At 32.7% G+C, this 25,864-nt stretch overlaps 2 protein-coding genes, 1 long non-coding RNA gene and 1 other non-coding gene across 8 annotated transcripts; 2 read left to right on the top strand and 2 right to left on the bottom strand.

Annotated features, from left to right (window-relative positions):
• Nucleotides 1-950: 950 nt before the first annotated feature.
• LOC111010938 (putative WRKY transcription factor 65) lies at nucleotides 951-2,167 on the top strand. The gene is made up of 2 exons (XM_022284521.2): nucleotides 951-1,389; nucleotides 1,475-2,167. Exons 1-2 carry the CDS (start codon nucleotides 1,103-1,105, stop codon nucleotides 2,046-2,048), a joined length of 861 nt encoding a protein of 286 aa, XP_022140213.2. The 5' UTR covers nucleotides 951-1,102; the 3' UTR covers nucleotides 2,049-2,167.
• Nucleotides 2,168-7,451: 5,284 nt separating this feature from the next.
• On the bottom strand, nucleotides 7,452-12,707 carry LOC111010830 (NAD(P)-binding Rossmann-fold superfamily protein). 3 transcript variants are annotated; one of them, XM_088121929.1, is made up of 17 exons: nucleotides 12,545-12,707; nucleotides 12,242-12,472; nucleotides 11,996-12,157; nucleotides 11,766-11,816; nucleotides 10,930-11,064; nucleotides 10,721-10,744; nucleotides 10,461-10,572; nucleotides 10,238-10,363; nucleotides 10,079-10,128; nucleotides 9,373-9,531; nucleotides 9,186-9,281; nucleotides 8,979-9,094; nucleotides 8,756-8,879; nucleotides 8,513-8,626; nucleotides 8,245-8,325; nucleotides 7,982-8,131; nucleotides 7,820-7,877 (listed from the first exon to the last, which is right to left on the bottom strand). In XM_088121929.1, exons 1-16 carry the CDS (start codon nucleotides 12,605-12,607, stop codon nucleotides 8,015-8,017), a joined length of 1,761 nt encoding a protein of 586 aa, XP_087978055.1. In that variant the 5' UTR covers nucleotides 12,608-12,707; the 3' UTR covers nucleotides 7,820-7,877; nucleotides 7,982-8,014. The 3 variants fall into 3 exon arrangements, 2 of the variants coding, with proteins under 2 accessions (XP_022140095.1, XP_087978055.1); XM_022284403.2 differs by lacking the exon at nucleotides 7,982-8,131 and having other exon boundaries at nucleotides 7,452-7,877; XR_015789839.1 differs by lacking the exons at nucleotides 7,820-7,877; nucleotides 7,982-8,131; nucleotides 8,245-8,325 and having other exon boundaries at nucleotides 8,692-8,879.
• A 102-nt stretch (nucleotides 12,708-12,809) lies between these two features.
• Nucleotides 12,810-12,881, bottom strand: TRNAG-UCC (transfer RNA glycine (anticodon UCC)). The gene has a single exon. It is a non-coding gene; the product is annotated as a tRNA-Gly (tRNA).
• Nucleotides 12,882-19,243: 6,362 nt separating this feature from the next.
• LOC111010708 (uncharacterized) lies at nucleotides 19,244-23,096 on the top strand. Of its 3 annotated transcripts, none has more exons than XR_002601369.2 (3): nucleotides 19,407-21,699; nucleotides 21,839-21,924; nucleotides 22,587-23,096. It is a non-coding gene; the product is annotated as an uncharacterized LOC111010708 (long non-coding RNA). The 3 variants fall into 3 exon arrangements; XR_002601370.2 differs by lacking the exon at nucleotides 22,587-23,096 and having other exon boundaries at nucleotides 19,410-21,265; nucleotides 21,483-21,699; nucleotides 21,839-22,102; XR_015789638.1 differs by lacking the exon at nucleotides 22,587-23,096 and having other exon boundaries at nucleotides 19,244-21,699; nucleotides 21,839-22,102.
• Nucleotides 23,097-25,864: the final 2,768 nt, after the last annotated feature.

Genomic DNA, 25,864 nt, shown 5'->3' with positions numbered 1-25,864 from the left:
TGCAAGATTGTGTTATTTACGGCCATAAGCATACAAACTTTTCCTCAAAGGTTTATATATTATACAGCAAAATGTTTGGTTTTCTTTGAGATTTTCTTGCTAGCCTGACTTTAAAAAACGCATAGTGGGACTAACTAAAAGTTTGGTCCAACAGTAATATGTAGAGATGAGATTCGAAACCTCTAACTTTATGGTTGATGATATAATATTTCTTAATCCATTGAGATATGTTTTGGTTAGTGTGTCTACCTGTACTTTAATTTAAAAATTTCTCATAGATCACATGTTTAAAATTTTCAGTTATATGTGTCTAATAAATCATTATTATTAACTCTTTTTAGTTAAATGTTACATGACACATTGATGGTATTATTTATGTATTATATGTGGTGGATTGATTTTACTTAAATTTGTATGTTTGATGATTTGTGTGTTTGGGAACCTTACCGACAAAAAACTATTAAGATTCCATGGCCTATTTACAAAATCTTAAGCACGAGGACTAAACATACAATATAACGTGACTCTCGACCTATTATAAAACTTTTATAATGTACATAAATTAATTTATGGTACAAATTTAAAAAATTTATGAACAAAACTTATAATTTAATTTGAGTTTTCAAAATTAGGATTATCCATCATTATTATTTACTATATGATTCCAATCTCTATGTGTGAAGCGAACTATAAATATATAGAAAACATTAAAATGAAAATAAATTCACATCGTTAAATATAGTAAAGGTTAACAATTTTGCATAATAGGCAGAAAATCCCACATAATTTATGTCTAGTTATCCAAATTAAAGTCTTCGATGGAGAGAGTCTGTATCTCGTTTCCTCATGACCCCAAATAAACAAAAAAGTAATCAATTTGAATATAGTTTATTTTTGGTGACGATATGAAGAGCGACAAATTGTTGAATTGAATATGATGAAATTGAGAGATGGTTATAGAGTTAAGGAGTGGCACGTCCCCCCACTAATATTTGTCAACTCAACTCCCTTCAAAATTAAAACCTCCAATAATCCAACATTGCCCCTCTCCTTCTTCTCCTTCTTCTTCTTCTGATCTGGCGGAGGCGGCGGCGGCCATAGCATGGATGGTAGCTTTATCAACAACAACCACCGCTACTTTTATTCTGCAGACCAAGATCAAGATCAGGACACCCACAAATTAGGCCCGGATAATTCTCCACCTCCTTCTTCCTCCGCCGCCAAGAAGGGCAGGAGAGGGATGAAGAAGAAAGTGGTCTCGGTGAGAATCAACAGCGAGAGCCCCAGGAACAATTGCGGTGGCAGCGGCGGTAGTACAACCCCACCTTCAGATTCTTGGGCCTGGAGAAAATACGGTCAGAAGCCCATCAAAGGCTCCCCTTACCCCAGGTCACATCAATTTTCCCTTTTTTATCCCAATTTCGTTAAGTTACGAATTTTGGGTTTAATTTGAGTTTAAAGTTTCAATTTTTAGGGCGTATTATCGGTGTAGCAGTTCCAAGGGGTGTCCGGCGAGGAAGCAAGTGGAGAGGAATCGTCTGGATCCCTCCATGTTGCTCATTACGTATTCCTGCGAGCATAACCATTCCGGTCCGGTTTCCAGAAACAATAACAACCACCACCACTCCGCCCGGGGCGTGTCAAAACCCGGTTCGCCGGAGACAACTCCGGTTCAGGCCGTGGTGGAGCCGGAGCCGGAGGAGAAATTCGTGGATATGGGAGACGAGTCGTTGATAACGGGGGACGAGTTCAGCTGGTTCGGGGAGATGGAAACGACGTCGTCCACGGTGCTCGAGAGCTCAATTTTCACGGACAGTTCGACCGGGGTGGGACCGGGACTGGGAGATTCCATTTCGAGTGACGTGGCAATGCTGTTTCCGATGGGAGATGATGACGTGGACGAATCGCTGTTTGCGGATCTCGGGGAGTTGCCGGGCTGCTCCGTCGTATTCCGGCACGGCGGAGGCCGGGGATTGTCGGTGGAAGAACAGCCACCTGGCAGTGCTCAACGACGTCGTATCACTCCTTGGTGCGGAACCACCACCTGAGATTCCCATAACACGCGGCTTTGTTGTATACTTCTATGAGCATCCTCCGCCATTGATGCCGGGAAAGTTCTCATCTTTCTTTCTATTTTTTTTTTAATTATTAACTTGGTTTTTGTTTCTATATATTTTTTCGAATATGCATAAAAGAAAAATCTTCCTTCGTTGCATCAAACGGTTAAATTACCATTTTAATTTGATCTCTATAATTTTAAAATTTCCAATTTTGATTACTATAACTTGATTAATATTCCTCAAAATATATTTATCGTCACTATTTGATGTTTAACAGTTTTTTCACTCGACATTATTATCTTTGGATGTGGGTATAATTAAACAAACCACGAACTAACATCCCCAAGAAAAAAATGTTGTGAAAACTGTCGAAATTAAGTGATGGTGATAATATTTTGAGAAATTTAACCAAATTATAGAAATTGAAGTGAATTTTTTAGATTGACTAAAATGGTAATTTAACCTTACCAATAATGATTTATCTTCATGTACTTTGATAATGTATGCCTTTAGGTTAAATTTATTGTTTATCCTCTTAAATAGTTTCTGCTACCCAAGGGTACTGTTTTTTGTGTCTTTCTTTTTTTACTTAAGTGCAGATCACCCAGGTATTGTTCATTAGATTTTTTTTTTTTTTTTTTTGGTAAAGAATAATCATATGATTAAAACTCTATTTTCTTCATTGGAGTAATAAATCAAAATATCTTTTTTTTCTCCTCCTTTCTTGAGACAGGTTAAATTTATTCCCTCAAATTTAGTCTCATTTCAATATAATATCTAGCATTTAAAATTTTGAATTTTAGTCCTCAAATTTAGTAAGTTTCAAATTTATTTCTTATTGTGTTAAATTGGAGTTGGTAATTTACGAAAAAAGTTAACATGATTTACTTTTATCATAGATTAATGTATATGTATAATTAAGAATTAAAGAGATGGAGATAACAGTATATATAGGCAATACACATAATTACCCACGTAGAAGCTGTGAAAAAATTTAGCTAAACTGTTAAAGTGTGCTCAATATAGTAAAAGAAGAATGAAAACAAGGTTATAAAAAGTTCTTAGTATTCAACCCTAGGCATTAGATAATTAAAAAGCTAGTCATATGAATATCGTTTTTCTTTGTGGGTTAATTTAAGGTTTTAATGGCAATGATTCAATCCGAGACTTGATCAAATTTGAGGGACTAAAATTTAAGACTAAAATTCTATTTAAACCTAATCGCTTTTAAATGTAGTTGTCATGGCCAAAAGTTATTCTTTCATTCAACTCTTAGATAAAATTATAGTCGGAATTATAACATAATAATTAATGAATATTTTAAAAATACAGAGATAAAAAATATACGTAAAATCTAAAGGGTAAAATAGATGTTTTAGAGATTTAAAACACATACAAATAATTAAATGAAAAAAAGAAAGACTCAATTTATATATAAAGAAAATGGGTTTCAAATAATCAGTCTCGAATCGAATACAAATCAATACAAGCCATAAAGGCCATTATTAACAATCTAATAAAAAGTCTAAGAATAGTGCATTAAATTTAAAACCTTTTTATTATCAAATTAGCATTAAAAAAAAACAATCAACTAAAAATGAGCGTTTGGATAAATAGGTAGTTGAAATGTCGAGCCGAGCCGGCCAAACCCTAAGAGTCAAATTTGACTTAAAAATCAAATATGACTTTTTTATATAAAAAAATTGGATTAATTAGCTGTAAGAAAGTATAATTTATAAATATTCGGAGGGCTTAATCATTGTATTAAAATAAGATGAGGCCCACGTGATTGGGGCTCCATTAATGCCTCTAGATGCTTAGGTATTACCCCATTGTGAGAGAGAAATAATCTAAATTATGTAATAAATAAAATAGGGGTGGTTGAAGGAAGGGCTAATTAAGGGATTGAAAAGATAATATACTTTTATGGTTGAAGTTAATCTCTCCATTAATTTTTAATCTTTTTGTTTTGGTGTATATATACGTAATCTAGAGAGAGATGGGGTTTTCTCGAATACGTAATATTGTTAATAAAGTAAGCTCCATAAATTAATATTAAAAAAATGTGTGTTTGCCCTACTTTTCATGGCATCTCTTTTGGAACAATATTATGGAAGGTTTTATACGTTAAATGTAATTATTAGTTTATCTTTTTGATAAACGAGTAAGGACTGTTTTTTTGTGTTATATTTTCTTACTTTAATTTCCATCACCCTTTTATTCCTCCTCTTTCTTTGTTTTTCAATACTATATATATATATACAAAAGGAAGTCAGAAATCTCATAGAATTTAGGAAAAGGGTTTGATTCTCCTTAAAGGTGGGAGACTCTTGACAATGCAAGGGTGACCCAACTTTTTGAATTTTATTTGGGAAAAAAAAACAAAAACAGGTTCATGGTTAGTGTTAAAAGGGTAAAATGGAGTGTTGTCTGCTCTTGTTGAAATACGTGTGCTTGAGCTTGAGTCGAAGACGAGGATGAAGTGACTTACGTGCCTAAAATTGGGGACGCTTTACATAGGCAGAGAATCTGTTGAGAGTCAGCAAAATGTCAATGGGATAGAGCTACATTTCTCAATACTCACCTAGCTATAAAAGGTCAAAGTCTCACCTTCTCAAAGTTACACAATTTCTTTGCTTTCAACTAAGTTCAATTCAACGCAAGCTCATGCTAAGTGCTAAGCTCCCATTGTGTATGTGTGGCTAAACACCACACTGGTACAATATCTCCTATTTGCAGGTTGCTCGTTAGCCCACATCAGAGTCCACCTCGAATCACCTACTGACATGTAATCGGGACTAGAATCTTGCATCAACAGTTAGTATAATCAATAAAATTATTAACTTAAAATATCTATCGAGATTTAAGAGACATATACCCTCTGGTTACAAATACTCTACTATATCCATCTTATATTAGTTAGAAATGAAAATGATCTATGATATTATTCCATTAATACCTAATGTGATATTTTTGGATGAAATTTATAAAATATAATTTTTATGAACTTTGTCGACATGAACTGTGATGTTTGATTAGAGAGGAATGGTACATGAATGAACCAAATGAGAGGGATCCTGAGACAATGGAAGCATGATTAGGAAAAATTCTTAAAAAGATTCTTAGTTACTACCTATGCTAACAAGGTACACTTTCTTTTTCGGTAACTCAATCGTAAGAACTCTAAAGTTAGAAAATCTTATGAACTCGAAGTCTAAAATGTGGATAATATCAAAAGTTGAGAAAATATTAAAGAAGAACATCGTTGTCATTGCAATATTTATAAGAAGGAAAAACAAAATTTTGTAGCCATCCATTTTACTAACTAAATAAAGTAAAATTGTACGAGACAAGTTTGAACTTCATGTGTGATGCCCAAAGCTAAAGAGAGTAACACATGGGTTTTGTAATTAATATATTCCGATGATTTTGCCTAAACATATCATTTTTTTTATTCACGATTGAAATCCTAAATGTCCATTCGATCTCTTCTTATTTTAATTGATTCAATTAATATATTACCCAAATTCATTCTTACAAGCAATACATGTTGCACATTCATTATATTCTAACCTTCTATATTTCATGGAAAATAAATAAATTGCCTTAAAATGAGTCTTTCTTTTTTTCTCTCAAAATTTCGTTGACTTTTGTGCCTATAAGAATATAAAAGTATCCAATCAACTCAATCCAAATGGTTGCATGTTACACCTTTGATATTACTTTTGTTTATTTAGTATATTACTTTCAAAACATTCATTTGATCTTTGTATTTTTAATTAATAAGTGACCATTTTGATCCATATTTATAAAATTTTAAAACAAATTTTATACAAAATGGAAATCTTTTTAATAGAAATTTACGTTCGTATTTCAAGAAATTCAGTTAGTAAAGTGTCATGCAAAAATTGTCATTCGAAGAAATGAGATAAAAATAAAAACAAAATGATCGCTTTTTAAAAGTACAATGATAAAAAAAAAGTACGTTTCAAAATACATAAATTAAAATGAACTAAAGTTAAAAATATAGGATTGAAATAGTATTTAAACCGGGAGGTATATGTTATATCTTTTAATTCATTTCACTTAATAGTTCTGTTTAGTTTTTTTTTATTCTTTAATGTATTTTTAGAAAATAATTTATTTAAATAGTTGGATGACTATAAAAGTATCGTATTAAATTATTTTTAATTTAATGTCTAAAAAGTAAAAATTATTCGAGCTGCAAAATATATCCTATTACATAATTATAAAACAAATAGTTCCAAACTATTCAACTCAACCCACCCTGCCTCGTAAGGCCAGAATAGATCATGATATGTATTAAAAGTCTTTTTTTTTAACCATGTATTGAAAAGTCTTTTCTTTTATAAGGAATGTTCAGAATTTTTTTATTTTTTTTTTTGTTGTAAATATCAATTTTAACCTGATTTGGCCAAGTATATTAAGACTTTTAATTTCATAAAACCGCACCTTAAATTTTGATGAATGTTCACCTAAACTATTTAGACAAAATCAAAATGAGACTTTAAGGGTGGTGCAGTAATCAGACTCAATCTTGAGCAAAGTTTACTTTCATTAAATTGGCGAGTCTTTTACATTATTTTTTATTAGAATTAGTGGGTGAATTAGAAGAAACTAAATAGATGATAAAAAAATTACAACACTTTAAGGGTTAATTTTGTCAAATTGAAAGTTTAGGGTGAAAATTAATACAACTTTTTAGTGATAAAAAATGAAAATTTCTCTTATTATTATTTTTATCAAGAAAATTACTCGATTTAAAATTAATTCATAACGAGATTGAGAGTTTGATATACTCGAGAGGTGAATGCATTATCAACATGAGTGTTAACCAGTAAGTACCTAAGTATTGTTCTTACCCAATTCTCTGTCAACCTAAGTGGTGGAGATCTGACTTGTTACCAACGAGCATGCCAATGAACATTGACATGAACACTCACGTCTATCACTTTCACTCTAAAATAATGCAGCAATATCAGATTCAAAGTAAATCTCTCTGATGATCATCTGAAGCATCGAATCAGGAAATATAGGCTCATGTTTTGCATCTGCCCATCTAAGAAAAAACTATTGAAGGAATCGAATCTTTCTTTTTGTTGAAAGACCATGTTTAATTTATCTCTCCCTGTTTCCAATTTCCTTCACATCTATTAAGAAGATTGATCCACTAATCCACACATCCATGTAGAGGTAGAATCAATACTTAAACGTGCATGCTCCAAGTAAACGAGAGAGAAATTACAAAACATATTTCAAATCTGTATCCTATGATTATAGCGAGTATTTCGAATAATCCAACGTTTAGGTTTTTCTCAAACAAAAAAAAATCCAAAGTTTGGGTTAAAATTACAGGATCAAACATATTAGTGAACGACAAATACGATTGAAGTTTTTTAAATAAAATTTTATCTAAGGTTACTCATAAAAGACAACAATCTTACAGAAGAGGTGCAATCTATAAAATTCCATGCACCTTGTTTAACAGTGGACAGTTTGCTGTCATACACAAATACTGTGACCTCTAATCAGTAAAGTTGCAGAAAAGATCATACATACATTTAGCTTTTCTTTTAAAGTCCCTACCAAATCTGGTCTACCAAAAATGAACCCAACAATGCTTTCTGTAGAATACGTTTCAAAAAGGAATCAAACTGGAGCAGGAGTTTGCTCAAGGAGTTCTTTCCCAGTAATGCCATCCTTCAAGGTTTTGAAGTAAATATTATAGTCTTTTTCTGGGGGTGGGTTCTCAGGGTCCACAGTGAATGGCTCACTAAATGGAATCACACTTTTAACCTGAAAAAGAATAATAGTAATCACTAAAAACTCGAATGCTTGTTGTCCAACATTTATAACTATACTGGATCATCCATATAGTCAAAATCCCAGGTTCAACATACTGTTTTATTTGTGGTCACTCATCTTCAGTCCAATCAGTAGAGATAAAAATTCCTATCTGAATGCAAAGGCATTGCACTTTCTTTATCTATTTCTACTTTCCTTTTGTGCACGTGTATGTGTGGGTGCGTGTCTCTAGACATGTGCTTTAACTGTACATGGAATATGAGGTAGATCATAGATAAAGGAAAAAGGCAACTAAGATTATTTTATCACTTAAGAAAATAGAATAAAATAGAGAGAGAGAGAGATAGGGAAGGATTGCCTCAAACGTTTTGTCACATGCATATGGACTTTCCAAAGTAGCGATGCAGATACGAGCGATCTCTTCCCTCGATATCTTACCCTGTGTAAAAAGAGAAAAAAAACATCATAAGAAATATATATTTACCAATTTGAGAACCAGGAAATTAACGAGTGTTTGACACATCTTAATCTTCTGTTGGGATGGGCAGGAATATCTGATGATTGCACATTTCATTGATAGGAATCTGTAAAATCTAAACACTATACATCAGCAGTTATTGTGGTACCGTAATATTATCTCCTTGATCAAAAATGAGATCTGCACCAGCAGGTTCTTCAGTTAACGCACAAGGTCTAACAATTGCATATGGGATTCCGCTTTCCCGAATTAAGTCCTCTCCCTGTCGAAGAATTTTTCAGTATTGAAAGAAAATGAAACATAAGAACAGAAGTATCTGAAACTAACATGTGGAAGTTGGATAATCTGGCCAATTCTAGAAGATTGCATGAATTTAGAATTAGTCTTAAACCTTCGATTTGAATGTAAGAATAAAATCCAATTCTTTATTCAAGCGGACGGCAGGAGGTTGTTTGCTGAGATCAAGCCCAGGCCTATCGGGTCGCGTAACTCCAGCAGAACTCACATGGACAAACCTATACAGTAAACAAACAGACACAGGAACTGTATAAGAAATCGGAAACAGATCAAAATCAGTTAAGGAGTCCTGAAATATGGTTTCTTTTTTGGCAAACCTGGGAGTTATAGGATCCTTTATATACGCCCGTATACATGATAATGGAAGTTGAAATGCACCTTCCACAAAAGTTGGATTGAGTTTCCCATCATACTCGAACTTGCTAAACATGAGCTACATATGATATACGATTCATCAGAAGATGTGAAAGAAAATTATGCAGGGAAAAGATGAGATTGAACTAAAAGAAAACAAGTAATCTTGCCTGAAGTGATATAATATTTCTAGGGTCAAAAGGTGGGGCATCTGTGACAGTTCGAGCTCGAAATATTGGCCTCAAAGAGGAAAATGGCACACGAATCTGAGTATTTGAGGGAACAGGAAACATAATCAGTCATTGGTAGTTAGATTGTCCGTAAAAAGCCCCATCTAGGAGAAATGGTGCTACTCACTGACTGCCATTGGCCTTTTGCAGTGTCAAAGCCGGCTGTATAACCAACAGTATCCCAATCTGTGCTGGTACGCACAATCAGCTTATACCGACGACCATCTCCTTTGAGACGCAACTCCAATCCATCATAAGCAGATAGATCTTCTGGTACAGAAAAATTCTGTATAAATACAAAACACAGCAGAACTCTGACATTAGATCAGGGGATGTAAGGGAGCCGAGCAACATCCTTATTTTAGAGAGCTCAGAGAAGAAACTGAAGGGAAAGGAAAATCTCATCCGAAGGTCAAGCTTAAGAAGCAAGAACATTAGTTCCCATTTATAATACGCATAGATAGGGAAAAAGAAAGAGGATTAAGGAATGGTTCAGTTCAACCTTATAGGGTCCTTCATCCTAATACAGCAGAAAAAAAACGTGATGCAATCCAAAGTTGGAAATATAATAGTACTTCAAATGCTACTGAAAATGAAAACATGATTTTTTATGCTACGTGCTCCTTGGTAATGGTGTTAACAAATGGTTCTTAACTTTATGCGACAGAATTTTGTCATTTAGGACATGAGTTTTTATAGAGTTGTTTCTGGTCCAATTGTTAACTTAAGAACAACCGTGGAGCATTCTGTACGAAAAGAGGCCACTGCATTAGATTTAGATATCTGACAATGTAAAGCATGGGCAAAAGAAATATTCAGAATATTTAAATTACCCTTGTCCGGACACTAGTAAAGCCACCATTGTTTGCAGTTGAAACAACACCTGAAGCAGATGCATCCAAACATAGATTCTTGATCACAATGTTGTTCATTCTATTAACAGTGAGGTAATCTTGGACTGCTACACTGTCTAAAGGCTTAATGGAAGAAACCTTTAAATACTCCAGTTGGTCCTCCATTTTCGCCACCTTTCAAGTCAATTTGAAACGAACTTTCACTCACTCCACCCATCACCACATCATCTAAAGCACCCCAAGGAATTTCTTTGAGATTGTTTCCTGCATATTACAAAGTGTAAACTCAATTACTCCCGGAACATGTTCCATGTGTCTCCTTGTGTCTTGTCCCTTTGCCTATCAAGTCCAAAAAGTGTACCTTCAAATCCAAAAAGTAACCTTCCATTTCGAAGTCCAACACTTTTCTTCACAGCATTGATCAAATTTTTCATTCCAATAAATTCCACCATTTCTGGCGAATCACCTTTGATCTGCATTTGTCAATTATGAAATTAACCTTAACCAGTAAGCATCATTTCTTACATTGATTACAACATATGACCAAGTAAATTTCAGTTTCAACTCCCAAATTAAACTGAAATCTGACACGGAGAATAATGAAGGCATTTAGCTTGTCACCTCAGGTTCAAAGAACTTGATCCCCTGCACCATATCAAATATTGGATCAGAAATTTCTGCAGAAATATGAAAGTCTAGCATACAGATTGTGGAAACCAGAAGTTTATGAAACTGAAAAATGGTGAGAACCAAGTTTAAAATATTAATACGACTACTGCCATAAATATAAGGAAAAGAAAAATTATTATCTTAAGCATCAGTAAACATACTTGGCTATACTTTGCCCTGTCTGGAGTGTCTCCTTCCTTTGGCCCAACAATGACGGAGACAGCATTAATAACTTTCCTCACTCCCTTAAAGTTCTCAGGTGCCAAAGTGCTCCCCTTTGTAACATCCCCAACAATCTGATATTTCAAGGGGAGGAAAATGATTTAGAGGTACTTGAAACAGATTCAAGAAAAACAGAGTTCTTATGCAGTGCATTCCCTAAGAAGAATGTGATTTCTTATTGATACTACCTACCTATTGTGAAGTACTAAAAACTAGTATTCTTATACTTATCATTTCGTGTAACTTCAGTGCGTGTACCATATGGTCATCTGGTTTTCAGACAAGTTCAGTTTAATGGCTAAAAGTTCATATCTAGCTAAATGAGATGATAGGATACACCTGATAGAGCTGGTTGAGGTGAAGTGAGAAAGAAAGAAAAATACGACATTTTTGTGGGTCATATCAATTGGAAACAGTTGAAGAAATGCCAAACGATTAAGAATCAATGAGCCAACTTCCTAGGACATGTCTTTTCTTTTCACTTCACGGCAGGCTCGGTTAAGTTCGTTTTCTCTGCAATCGAACTGATAACCAATAAATGACTTGAAGAATAAATAAAACCATCACCAGAAATCAGATGGTTGGGCATATCGTTAGAATTTCACCATCAATTGGATGTCATTTGGAAAACCTTTCCTACCCAGTTACCACTACAAACATGCATGAATGTCAAGACTTACTCATAATTAACTATAAAGGGAAGGGCAAAAGCTTAACCGATAAATCAAGAAGTATCAAGAAAAACTTTGGATCAGTATGCGGTGATTTAACTAACCAAGTCAATGTCAGGGCCTAGCATCTTCCTTGCCTTCTCTTCATTTCTGACCTGATTACAACAAAAATGTGGAAACTGTTGAGAAAACGAAATAAACAAACAACGAAATGATCGTCATTACTTTTCCGTCTTTTATCAAATGTGCTACCAGATAGAATGCAGTTTTAATGTGTAAGAAGAAAGCACAACAAATGAAAGATTAATCAAGTGAAAGTGGAAAGCTACTATACCAAAGCTCGGACTGGCAACCCCTTTTCCCTCAGGATATCAACCACCCTTCTACCGACCCCACCCGTTGCTCCAGCCACGAGAATGAACCCAGAAGTTTCCATTTCTTCGACGGGTTTGCTTGGTGATGGACCCGACAGTTTAGCAATCAGAGACTCGAAGAACTTCACCATTACCAAAATCAAGTTTCAGTCAATTGATCAAGAAAGAATTCAGAAAAACCATAAAAATTAAGAAAATAACCCGACCTTGGCAGGAGATGGTGGTACGTTGAAAAAGTAGAGTGTTCTCAAAAACCTGCCAAAATCCCAAGCCTCCGAAGAAATGGGTTTTGCTGGAAACCTCACTGAGCGGGAGCTTGAGATGTTATAGTGGAGAAAAGAGTGGTCTGTGCCAAGAATTTGGAGGAACGGATTAGGAAGAAGTTGAGAGGATAGCAAGAACTTCCTTCTACCAATGGGTGACGATGATTTAGGACTCTGCAAAGGGCAAAAGCAAGTAAATTAGAAAATAATTGACATGGGTTATGGACTTAAAGAGAGTGTGATCACCTTCAGAACGAAACAGGGCGAATGTTGAGAAGAAAATTGAAGCCCAACACAACAGATTCCCATTTTCACGTAAGAAAGAAAAAAAGAAAAAAAAAGTTTGAGAAATATTAAAATGTGTTGTATTGATCCATTTCCATGTCTGGTTCTCTCTTATGGTTGATATTTCAGAACCAGAAACAAATACAGGCCACAAAAAGCGCCAACGTTTGGACGAAGCCTTCCAAGCGGTAGAAAAGTCCGATAGATTTAAAAAGAATAAACAAAATGCGTTTGCCGGGAGTCGAACCCGGGTCTATTGCTTGGAAGGCAATTATCCTAACCGTTGGACTACAAACGCTATTGATTAATCGTAACCAGTAATTATTTATTTATAAAGATAAGACAACCTATTTGAATTAAGGAATAATGATATTAGATGATTTTGATCTTAACTAAAACCAAAGATTTTAGATCAGCTACTAGTACTAACAATGAAATAATCTATATATACTCGTTAATCAAATTTAGAGTTTTGAGTCCTGTACATTGTGTTTATAACTTGATATGTTTGTGTAGATTATTATTATTATTATTATTATTGAATAATTTACATGTATCATCCAACAATAAAAGTTTGCATCTGAAAGAAATAATTTGAATATCAATTAATATTAACTATTGATATAGCCATTGTTTTTATATTGAATATCAATTTTTGTCACTCCAAATATGGTATTTCAAATATATGATTGATATTTATTATTATTATTATATAAAAACACTTTAGTTTGTAGTTAATAGTTATAAATAACAAAGCATGGTTATTTTAAAACTATATGTTTTGACTTTCCATAAAACCATAAACTTCACATTATTAAAATCAATTCTATGGCTAATCGAAATAGCTCAAAATAGAAAATCCTGTTATTACATATATCAATTCTCAATCAGTTATACTAAAAAACATAATAGCAAAAATTGAAAGAACTTTAACGGAGAATTGAAAAGTTCAACCACATGATGTGAGATTTAATTTTTTTTTCAACAGAGAAACATTGCATTAAAAAGAAAAACACAATCACTAAAGATTAGATGGAAAAATGGGTGACCATGCAACACAATCAGAATCCACAAAGAAAAGCAACTATCACAGAGGACGGAGAAACGATCAGAAATAAGACACTTGCCCAATAAAACAACTTGTCTGTTCAAAGAACTATGAATATAAACAAATTTTAACCCACTAAACACCTTTACTAAAGTCACAACATCCTTAATCTCAATCAATAATGTTGGGGGAAACTCCTCAATTAATGAAGGGTTCTTGTCAATTGTGGCACCTCTATTTAAGATTGGAAAGGAAATATTTGCCTCCAAAGTTGTCTTATTCCCCACCATGACATGAAGTTCTCTAAATCAAGATGCAACGAAGATGAAGTTCTCCAAGAAATCGCAAGTGGGTGGTCTATCTAATTTTGTGCTTGATAACTCTTCAAAATGTCTTGATGACGAAGTTACGGGTCATACGTAACAATGTTGTCTTTTTATTTTGTTGGCCACAACAGCACTATCTGCATTCAACGAGGAGATATTATATTCGACACCCGACCATTGTCCACCATCACATAAACCAACAAAAAAATAAGGATCCTCTCCGAAAATCGCCTCCACAAGAACAAGAGAGGTCTCTATTATGTCTCTTTATCGGTAATATATATACTTCGACTAATTGAGCTGTGCGTGGAAAAAAAACATAATATTTAAAATTATAGAAAACAAAGAAAAAAAAAAGCATTATTATAAAAGATTTTTTCTAGCTTAATATAAGATTCGGTGTGTTTATTTATTGTGTTTAGGTAAGATTTGGAAACGTTAAATTCGTGTGGGTTTGTGTTTAAATAAATGAAATTCAAAGTTAGGTGCAGCAATTCAATTCAATATCTCCTCTTGGAGTTTGAATCTTAGACTTTATGCTCTTCCTTTTGACTTTGTCAAATATGTGAAGACCGTCGCTATCTTACAGCTTCCAAAGTTCCATGCCCATTGCCATCGTGCTCACCAAACTTCCACATTTTCAACTTTCAAGATCAATATTAATATATAAATAAACAAATACTCTTCGATTTTTCCAAACCTTGTGCATTTTGAAAAATAAAATCCAATCTAATAGAAAGTTATGATATTATTAATTATTGTTATAAATCAATAATGTCATATTATATTTAAATAACCACCCTTGTCTTTTTTCTTTTTTTCTTTTTTTATTTAGATAGAAATTAACAACGCAAGTAGAATTGTGAGGGATGATCTTTATTTACCATGCAAATTTGAGGAGCCTAGGTTCATAGAGTTGAAAATTGTATTGGTTCCGCTGTTAAATTTTAGAGGGAAAAATAAAGTTTTAAACTTGTTTAAATATTGAATTTTGTGAAAGTTAATATCAAATATAAGTACATTTTTTAAGTCAAAATGATTTTACTCCAAACATGAACCTAAGAGATTAGATATGGGTGTTTTCTCTTATTCATTGTGTAAGATTTAGAAATAAGACATAGGAAAGAAGTTGATTTACACTAAAAATAACAGACAACAAATCTCATGATGGTTAAGTACCTTAGTAATTAATAATTCTTATGTGTTTTTAAGTAGGTCAGGCGGTTGTCCGGTCTTGTGAGACTAATTGAGGTGTACGTAAACTGGCTCGGACATATAAAAAAAAACAATAAGAATCAAAATAACCTTATAAAAAAGTTGTTTAGAAACCAATATGAACTTTTCTGAAATTCTAAAGACGAAATGTGCAGAAGTTTAAAACTAAAATTAGAATTAAATTTGTAGACTAAATATACGGTTTAAATGTTTGGAAATTCTTTTTCTCTTCAATTTAGATGATTAAATTTAGGTTCTTCTATTTTAATATTTCCCGTGCTCCAAATTGACTAATGATACTTAGTTAATTGATTTAAATTTAGAAGAGAAAAAATGTTGTTAAAAGAAAAAAAGAAAAGGAGAAACTCAAATATTCTATCAATTCTTTATATGAGGAATTTGAACTTGCTTCTCTTGTTTATATGTGTTATTCACCGATTTTAATATTTACAGATTAAATTAAAAAATATTAAAATCTAATTTCGACCAGGACTGTGAGTTCGTACTAAAAAAAATTGAAGAATTTTGAAAACATTTAAAACATGTATTTAGGCGAAATTACATAAATAAAAGAAAAAGAAAAGACAAATCGGGGAAAATTAGAAAGACAGGCGGCAGAGGCCATGACTGCCACGTGGCATTCTTGCACCGTCTTGGGATCGACATTTATGGCACAGAATTTCAAAACCCTCTTTGACTTTGCCTTTTCCACAGATCTGATTTCATTACTTAGCCACTGACAAAAAAAATTCAATATTACACTATATATATCACACTCTCCCTATTTACACTATATTTTTTTTCTTTTAAAAACATTTATAAAACTATATGTGACAAGTAATGAATTGAATGAATATATATACTTCTATAGTGTCGAAAGTTTTAGATTTTGGTACGATTGCAAGGTTTATCCGAAAGCAAAAATTTTAAAACATCGGATTCAATAAAAACATAATTGTTTCGATATTTGGTAACATATATTGAATCTCAATTTAAAAAATTATTCATAGTAATATATTTGTAAATTAGTAGCAAGCTATGGACTAGCTTAAATCTAAAATAATATTAATTGATTTATTATAAATTTAGTATAAATACTATTTTACAATATTATACATTTTATAATATTATGTTTTGATTTAAAAAAGAAAGAAATAGATTAATAATATGGTATAATATATTTATCATGTAGTCACCAAATTTATTTTTTGGAAGATTATTTATCTTTCTGCCACTTCATTACCGTACCATACCCCATCTCTGTCCCCCAGTTTCCCAAATATTATTCCGACGCTTTGCCTCGTTGGAATCCTCCCCTTGCCATAGATATAATTACAACAATAAGAGAAATATTTTTTCTATTTTTTTATTAAAATAAAAGCGCTATGAAATTCAACAGCAAAATAGGCGCTAACTAAATATTTTCATACACTTAATTATATACCACCTAAATTAGGTTTAAATATTATTTTGTGTCTATTTTGATTCCTATATTTTTTATTTTTTATTCATTTTATTATATATATATTTTTTCAAACCTTTATTTTATGTAACATAAATTTTATACAGTAAAAACAATAATATAAGTTAATGATTATATTTCAAAGAAAAGTAGTGAATAAAGTATTATGTTAAAATTATGAATTAAAAAATAAGATGAAAATGAAAATGAAGGGGCCTAAACCGTCACTATAGAGACCAAGAAAAATGATTCAAAAGTTCATGGACTAAAGTTAACAAAAGTTAGAAGCACTTCAACCTCTAAGGAAGTTTTTAAACATGCACCAAAATAATATTTAAACTAAAATTTTAAAATTCGAAAATTCAAGAATGTTACATTTAGTGGGTGATCTGAAAATAAAAGATCTAAAGAACAAAAACGTTCTTTATAAAACATAATTATATTTCATATTAGTGTTTTCAGATCTGTGTCTGGTAAAAGATTTTTGAAACTGAAAACCTAAGATTTTAATTTTGTTGATCCCACGCTCTGTGTTTCCATTGCCCCCACGCGGTTGTGTTTATATTATATGTACTTACACGTATCTTCCAATCCCCCACTCATTTCCTTCGCCTCTCTCTCTCTCTCTCTCTCTCTCTCTCTCTCTCTCTCTCTCTCTCTAATGGTGATGGCTGCTTCAATCGCATCGCTGCTTCTCATGTTCTTCCTCGTAGCTTCCATGGCGCCAATTTCCGTTTCCACAAAACTTCTCCGCCACAGCAACAACGACTTCGATGAAAATTCCCTATTCTGCACCGCTCTCCCCAAAGCCACCACGCCGCCGCCGTCGTCTCCGAGCACAAGAGGCCACGCCGCCCTCAACGACCAGAAGCTCCTCCGTGCCCGCCGCCGCCGCCACCTCCTCCCCGCCGACGACCGTCCACATTATCATTATTATTATTACAATCGCATTCTCCGCTCCGTCCCCAGCCCCGGTGTCGGCCATTAGCAAAATCCCTTCAATTCCCCACCAATCATTTTCACAGTCCTTTTTTTTTTTGTAATTCTTTTTAATTTGATTCAAAAAGTTTTGGGAATTAGGGCGTATGTCATGATTAAGCTTTTTATACCGTTTTATCAATTAATTAATGTACAGATCAAAGAGAAAAATAAATCGTTCTGTTTGGGTTTGGGTTTGGGTGTATTATTTCAGATTTATGCTAATTAATTAATTCGCACTACTATTGCTCCTTCTGATCCATTCCATGACTATTGGAAAAAGTATGGTACTTCTTCTCATTTAATTTCATTATATCTTATTTAATCATTTATTTTTTAATTTTAGCACTTAATGAAAATGAGATTTTTTTTTTCCTTTTGACGAAATGAAAATGAGAATTAATTAGTAGAAATGAATATCGAATTTAAATTGGTGATGACCCACACAAAATGAAATGTTATGGAAAAAAGGTGACCATAAAGAAAAAAAAGGGTGATGGGACTTGCCAAAATCAAAATGTGAGCATGGGACTATAAAATTGAAACTTAAAAATAAAAAAAGAAAGAAAAAGAAAACAGGATTAAAACTCTATAAAATGGTGTTTCAATAACTTCTTTTTTCTTTTTTCTTTTTTTTTTCTTTTAAATTATGATCTCAATGAATCATTAATTTGTAAACAGTAATTTAAACTATTATTGGATGATTCGCTCCAAAAGAAAGGTTCAGATATCGAATATCAATTTCACTGAAGATATCCATGAAATATTAATGTTGATAGATTTTTTTTTGTAAGGTTATAGAGATAAAAAAAAATAGTAAAAAATATTTAAATTAACAGACAATAATTTCATCATTTCATTGAGAATTTGATCTTTTCTAAGATAAATTAAAAATAATTAATATTAATATTATATCTATGTTAGTGAGATTTTGTTGATATTTTTTATATTTTATCAATCTCTTTTTTGTAATATTATGGAAATATCGATTTATCTTTCATGTCGATGTCAAACTCATGGATACATACTGTTTTAACTAAAAAAAAATTCTATCAAAACAATAAATCTTCAAGAACACTCGATAGAGGTGGATCCTACAAAACAAGTTAGCACTTCAAATATTTTGTCGGTACATAATTCAATAATACAAAATCTCAATTAGAAATTTTTGCATAACCGCTATCATTCAATTGTTAGATTTTTTTTTGGAGGCTAAGTAACCCTTGGATCGTGGATTCAAACTTAAGACAATTATAGGTGTTAAATGTGCATTAAGATTGAAATACAGTTGTGTGGTTATGTATTTGAACGTTGGATTTAAGTTCGAAAACTTTCATGACAGAATTTATTTAGTTCTTCTCCAAACTTACTTTTGAACTAGGAGATAGGAATACATATAATAATGAGAACTTTATTCTTCAATAATCAATGACAATATTTATAATGTCCAATCCAAATAAATATATAGATTAGCCTATATTGTATATTGTAGGAAGAGAAATGGCATGTTACTTCTTGGAATTCCATGAACCAAGATTGTCCCAGAAGAAAAATATAGAATTTTGGTGTATATTCTCTTGAAACTCCCATGTGATCTTTGACTCCCATATCTTCATTGCTGCTTCTTTGAATACTATTTTGAATTGCCAAATAAAAAAACATGATGTACAAACAGAAACTATGTGGTCGGTCCAATGTGCGTCTACATTTGCTGACTTGAATTTGTGGTGGGTCGTGTTTAATTAGTGAGAAAAATCCAACATGGTGCACATGGGCTTGGGCAACTTCGAATTGAAATTGTGATCTTCATTAGCCCACACCAGAAAAAGATTGTATGGGCAATGTCCAAAGAGAAAAGGGAAAATGACAGCTTTTGAAAATTGCAATGGATGGTTTCTTCTTAATGAATTCACAATCCCACGCTTTATGAAACTGTCCCCTGGTCTTGGCAATTAGAAATGTCTCTCTTTTTGGGGGAAATAAGCTTAAACCCTTCTACCCCATTTTTGTTCAACGCCATTGCTCTCATCTCTGTGTTATTTGAAGGACGCCGATTGATCTTACACTTCGATGCTTCAATGGGTCACTTTGCTTTTTCTGCTGCAGTTGATTGAATGCTGCTGTCATGTCCTTTCTTTCTCAGCTTTGTGTTTGTTTCCCTTACTATTTGATCAAGGAGGAGGTTCTTGTTGGGAGTTGTTGTATGTTTGAAATGATGGGTTGGGTTGTCTTTCATTCACTCTGTTTTGAGTTTTGAAGTCTGGGAGCTGCAATTTGCTGTAGTTTCTGGATGGAATGGAGGGATTCCTATTATTTTTAGTGGGTTATTTCCATTTGTTATGACATAAATGCTCACTACATTTCCATTTAGAAACATAAGTCATCCTTTACATTATAAGACGACATACATTTGCAAAAACGTATTCACCTGGAGAAAGGGATGCTCAAGCAAAGTCCTCATAAGCTGATAAATTGCTTCTGAGGAGTTGATTATCCTTCAAAGATTTCAATTTCTTGTGAAGGATATTTTCTAAATCATGGATTGCTTCATTCTCCTTCTATTTGTCAGTTGTTCAAAATAGGTGAGAATGATAGATTCATAATGGGAGAAGTTTGGTTGGAAGAACTGAGAATAAAAGAAAGTATTCGCCGTATAAAAGCATATAACTTCTTGGAATCACAGAGTTGTCTTTTGACTCTTCATGGCAAGTGGGGCAATAATTTTTTAGCAAAGACATTTCTAATACTAGCTGAGGCATCTTGATCTCAAGAAAGCAATTCCAGTGCAGGATGGCCACATCCCCATGATTATTATGAGAAGGAAAGCTGGTAAATTTGCTGATAATCTAGTCAGCCATGAAGCAGAATATGAATTCCCTTCATAGGCCCCATAAGGCGATCCAAAGAAACATGTTAAAGTAATTGTTGGTCAAACAAACATGTGTCCATTGTTACTGAAATGTAACTGACCACTGCATTTGATGAAAATTTGTAGCCTAATTACCCTGTTGTGTACATATATTTGCAGTTAAACAGTACATTTACTTATTATTCATGTTGCGCTACCTCTTGTCTTGGGTGTTGTCTACTGTAAAGTGTTAAATGTGGAAAAGTAGATTTCAAGTGTTTCAGATTATGAATTCCCTCCATTGTTCTCGTGTCTGCGCTCAACTAGTGTCTTGAGTACCGCCCTCGTCAACTTTTGGTGCTCGGTTTCTGCAGTACTTGTAGGTGCCTGTTTTTTTCTTCTGGCTAAGAATAGCATCTAGCAAGGTATAAGGATGGTAGGAGGACAAAATATACTAAGTAAATGCTACAATGTTATGCCAATTCTAGTTTTAACCATCATTCTTCAATCTTAGATAATGAAGGTAAAGTAGATGTCAAAGGGAAGGGTGGTGAAAATGCATACTAGTTAGAGAAGCCTACCTACGAAGTACAAACGTTAGACATACTATTTTGTTCTGTAAGTCGGAATATCATAGGATTCTCTTATGTCAATATGTTTGATTTTCGGTTACAATTACTCTGTCACAGAGATGGTTGTCTTAAAACTTAAGCTGAGAGCTGATAGAGCATAACTCGAACACTGTCCTATGATGGCCATCATGTGCAAGTGCAATGGAAGGCTGCAAGCCCAAATACCATGAATAGTACGAGGACTTGGCACTTCTATACTAGTTTATCTCTATAGAAGTCTAGACTGATTTGCAACTTCACAATTTTATGTTTTGTTTGATTCCTGTCACGTCTAATCATGTTTACTTTAAAAACTGTATGCTTTGGAGATATTATTTTGGTTGCTTGTTACTTTCATTCATAGAGCCTGTTCATCCAAATTCTCATGTTTCTTGTTTTACTGGTATCAAGGTATCAACTGAATTTATGAGATTCTTTCTACAATCCCAACCGGGATCTAAAAACCAACTTCAGAAGAGAAATCAAATATGACCCGTGTCATTGAATGAGTGGAAGATCAGATCATTGTAAGATGCAAAGTTGCTCTTACACGTGTCGTTGAATGAGTGGAAGAAGGTTAACACAAATCAGTTCCCAGTACTGTTGAGAAGCTTGAGCTGGAAAACTTGTATTGTTTTGCCACCATTATCTTTAAAGCTCTTTGCAGTCTGAAAAACTTACAATAGCTGATAAAAGTTTGTTCAAATTTCTTGATTCCCATCTTTTCTTGGCACAGCCAGATGAATGTGTTTGTCTCTTTTTTGCAGCGTTCAAAAGTGAGAACACAAAGATCAGATTCATTGCTAAAGCTTGTTATCTGCTGAGGAAAGTGTCTTCCAGCTAAGTATCCAAGGTAAATATTAAATAACAAGACAAAGATTAAGACTTTTGGTTCTAATACCCCATGTTCTTTTATGAAAATTCATTCTGCTTTTTTACTTTTTCATAGACAACTCTTATCTCTTAAGTCATCTTTTGTACAAACTTTTTGAGTTTAGAAAATGTAGAAAAATCACTCTCTTATGTTCAAATACGCGGTTTCCCATTTTTCTGTTTCCTCTCTGATGAGGGCTATATGAGATGGGTAGCAAATGTCGTACGTTACGTTAAATTACAAATTTAGTCCTTCAACTTTTGTAGCTTGTATCTCATAGGTCCCTAAACTTTTATATAATATGTCCCTCGGCACAAAATGGGAAGTTCATAGACATTGTTTAAAGGTCAACAACCCATTAAACACAATTCTAGAAGTCTAACTCATTTCTACTCTCATCTTTTTGGACAAAATGCAGTGAAACAGATGATCATTTTCACATACCAACAAATATAGATTACAAAACAATTCGGTTTCGTCCAAATAACGAACTCTAATGATTTGAAACGACGTAACAACCAACCCGACTGTCGTGTTTCGAGTCATTTGCATTGTAATCCGACATTTTTATTAGTTTGTGAATGGTCTTTTTGTAGCCTTCTGAGGCAAAAATTATTAAAAATCTTCTTCTCCCCCCTTAGCACTTAGCAGATGCAATCTGGAAGAATCAAACTGGGCCAAACCAATATGAACTTTTCGAAAGCCGTCAACTTGGGCAAATCCCTGGAATCCATTCATTTTTTCATTTCAGTCCCTGACGTGAAGTCGACTTAATTAAAAATTTTGAAAGGTCCCATGTTTCTGTCGTTATGTCTGTTAAAAAAGAAGAATATGAACACGAAGGTAAATTGTATAGCAGCCACAGTTTTGAAGCTCCGTGGTCGGTCAGCTTCAAATGGTGCAGACTGAAAGTGATTGGAAATGAAGCTGAATCTCTCTCTCTCTCTCTCTCTCTCTCTCTCTCTCCCCCTTCTTTATGCCCACTTTGCATAAATTAAAGGTTTTTCTCCAACCTCAAAATGCCTTTAAGAAGAGAAAAACATTATTTCCGTTTTAAATGTCTATGTCGATGGAAATATCAACAAAATGTATTTAAATTGACAAATAAGCAAAGGTTACTCCAAGTCAAACACGCTTAACTTTGAAATTCTTACGATTGAGTTATCGATGAGGAATATGTATCTATTAGTATAAGTAGTAACTATCATTTATTTTAAGTCTTTTCGTCATACTCATTCAGATGTGGTATTGGTATTGGTCCATTCATGTACTCTTTCTACTCGAGCGTCACAAAAACCATGAGTGGTATGGGTCACAAAATAGTGGGCTTTGGTTTGATTTAGTTTGGAAAAATACTTAGGTAATTCACATTTTTATTGGTGGTCGGCAAAAGAAAAAGATATTAATCGATAAGCACTTAAGTATTGTTTCTAAATATGGCTTTGATCAAATTTATACACGAGAACTAAAAAATCATAAACTAACCAACAAGCTCTTGTCCAGCCACAAAATTTTCGGCCAATTCAAATATAGCTCAACTGGTTAATACACTACCTCCAATCAAAATATCACAAGTTCGAGTCTCCACTTCTAAATTTTCAAACAAAAATGAACATTTGTACTATTAAAGCTTATGATTTGGTTCAATGAAATTGAAAATTAAAAATGTGTATAAAAAGAAAAGATTTGATATTTAAAAATTGCTAAGATTAAGAAGAGTTGATTTGAAATGTTGAAGATTGGGAAGTTTGAACAGAAATGGAGCAGTCTGGTTTGTATTGGTATGAATAGACGTCGTTTTGGTTTTGACTTTTATTATAATCAGCCACTGGTTTTGGTAAACTTTCACAGTCTTAATTATAATTATAATCATAATAATAAATCACATTTTTTAAAACTTTTTTCTTCTTCTTTTATTAATGCGTCGGCGGTTGGCAGCCGTAAGGTCTAAACTTCAACTGTTTAATTACTTTAGTTAGTCGGTCAAAAAAAAAAAAACGTTCTTTTTAATTACTTTATAAATTATAATCAGCTTTTCTGGAACCGTGTTGTTAAGCTAATTTACATATGCTTCTTATCTATTTTAAAATTTCGTCCCAAATTTTTATTTTGAATATTATAATGTCAATAGTTTATTTTAATGGTCACATAAACATAACTCAATTGATTAAGATATTTTAATTAAAAAGATCTGTGTTCGAATTCTCATCTCCACATATTATTGTTCCAAAATAAAAATAGTTTGTTTTAATTAACTAGATGAAACTCTCCATCGTGAAGTAACTATATAGGTGATATATATATATATAGTTGTCTAAATATACAATTTAATCTCTTATGTCTGGTGTAAAAAAATGTTAAAATTAATGGATAATAGACTTATATGACATAATACTTAATGAATTGACGAAAAAATAGAGGACAACAAAGGTCATTTGAGGGAAGAAATTTTCTACTCCTTCCTCTAGATTTTTAAAAAATTAGTATAATTTTCAAGTTTTTTTTATAATGTTTTTTCTCCTTTAAATTTATATTAGTCCAGGTTTATCATTAATTAATAAGACTAAATTAAAAAATGTGAAAACATAAGATACTAAATTGAATTCTTTTTTAAATAATAGGAACTAAATTGAAAAAACTTCCGAAGATCATAGATTATACAAAAATATATTCATAACCAAAGTTTGATGCTAAGAAAATGGAAGCATATATAAGTGGAAAAGGAAATAAAATGCATTTGACAAATTATTTTCCAAGTATTAGAACGAAAAGGAATCCATATTTTACTAAATATGTAAGTTGCCCCTAATTTTCTTTTTCAATAATATCAAGCCCTCGATTGTTTGTATTTAAAAACTTCTCATAAAATATACAATATTACGTAATATCAAACTCCTATTTCATATGAAATAAATACTCCAATAAAACAAAAAAGCACAGATTTACATTTTTCCATAATTTGAAGCTATTTAGAGAAATGTGTAATGTAACTTAGATTTGTTACAATAAAAGTTAATCTAATATCAAGAAACTATAAAATAAAATAAAACAAAAGAGTCCATTTTAGTGGTAGAATCAAGGTTGAATTGTATAAGTTTACTCTTTTTCAAAATTGCTTATTGGTCAACAACCTCCTCAAATATCAAAAAAAAAAAGACCAAAAATCCTAAAAATTCATAGAGCTCAAAAATAAATTATTCTAATTATAAAATCTAGTACAGCTCATTTCGTTAAGAATGATTAACCATGAACATTTAAGTTCATTTTATCCTCTTTACCTCCCCAATAGATATGTGTATCGATTTTTTTTTTTTTGAATAATGAATTTTATAAATTTTCTACGAAAGAAATTTTGAGAAATAGTTACCCTGTACATGAAGAAATAAATCACAATATCGTGTGCCAATATAAACTTAATTCAGCGATTATTAATACTTAGTTTATATTAAAAAGTCGTGAGTTCGAATTTAACCACCCTACTTTGTTATACTTAAAAAAAAGTCACAGTACCGAGCTAGTTCTAGTAATTTCTCAAATCCAACTACCACGGCGACCTGATTAACAATCCAATAGAATCACGCCACATCATCAATAACACCAATGGACAGAATAAAAAGTCCACGGCGACAGCATTATTGAAGCCGGTCGAGTCAAAAGCACGGGTTCCCATGGCCTTTTTTTATTTTTTCCTTTTTCATATTTTTAGTATTCTGACGTAAGCCAGCCCAATCTTTGACTTTTCCAATTCCGCTGACATTTCTCACTACGTGGCACTGTTTTACTGGCTGAAATTTATCGGATCAATACGCTAACTTGTCGGTCTCTTCATTTCCCCGGTAGCTACGTGGACCGGTCAAAATTAAACACGTGGAAATCTCTAATTGGCACGCTACCTCTTCAGACCAGAGCTATCGGTGAA

The sequence above is a fragment of the Momordica charantia genome, assembly GCF_013281855.1.
Source record: "Momordica charantia cultivar OHB3-1 chromosome 3 unlocalized genomic scaffold, Mcharantia_2.0 BLBB01000003.1, whole genome shotgun sequence".
Classification (NCBI taxonomy): Eukaryota; Viridiplantae; Streptophyta; class Magnoliopsida; order Cucurbitales; family Cucurbitaceae; genus Momordica; species Momordica charantia.
The sequence above is the reverse complement of the archived record's forward strand: the minus strand, read 5'-3'. Positions and strand labels throughout refer to the sequence as shown.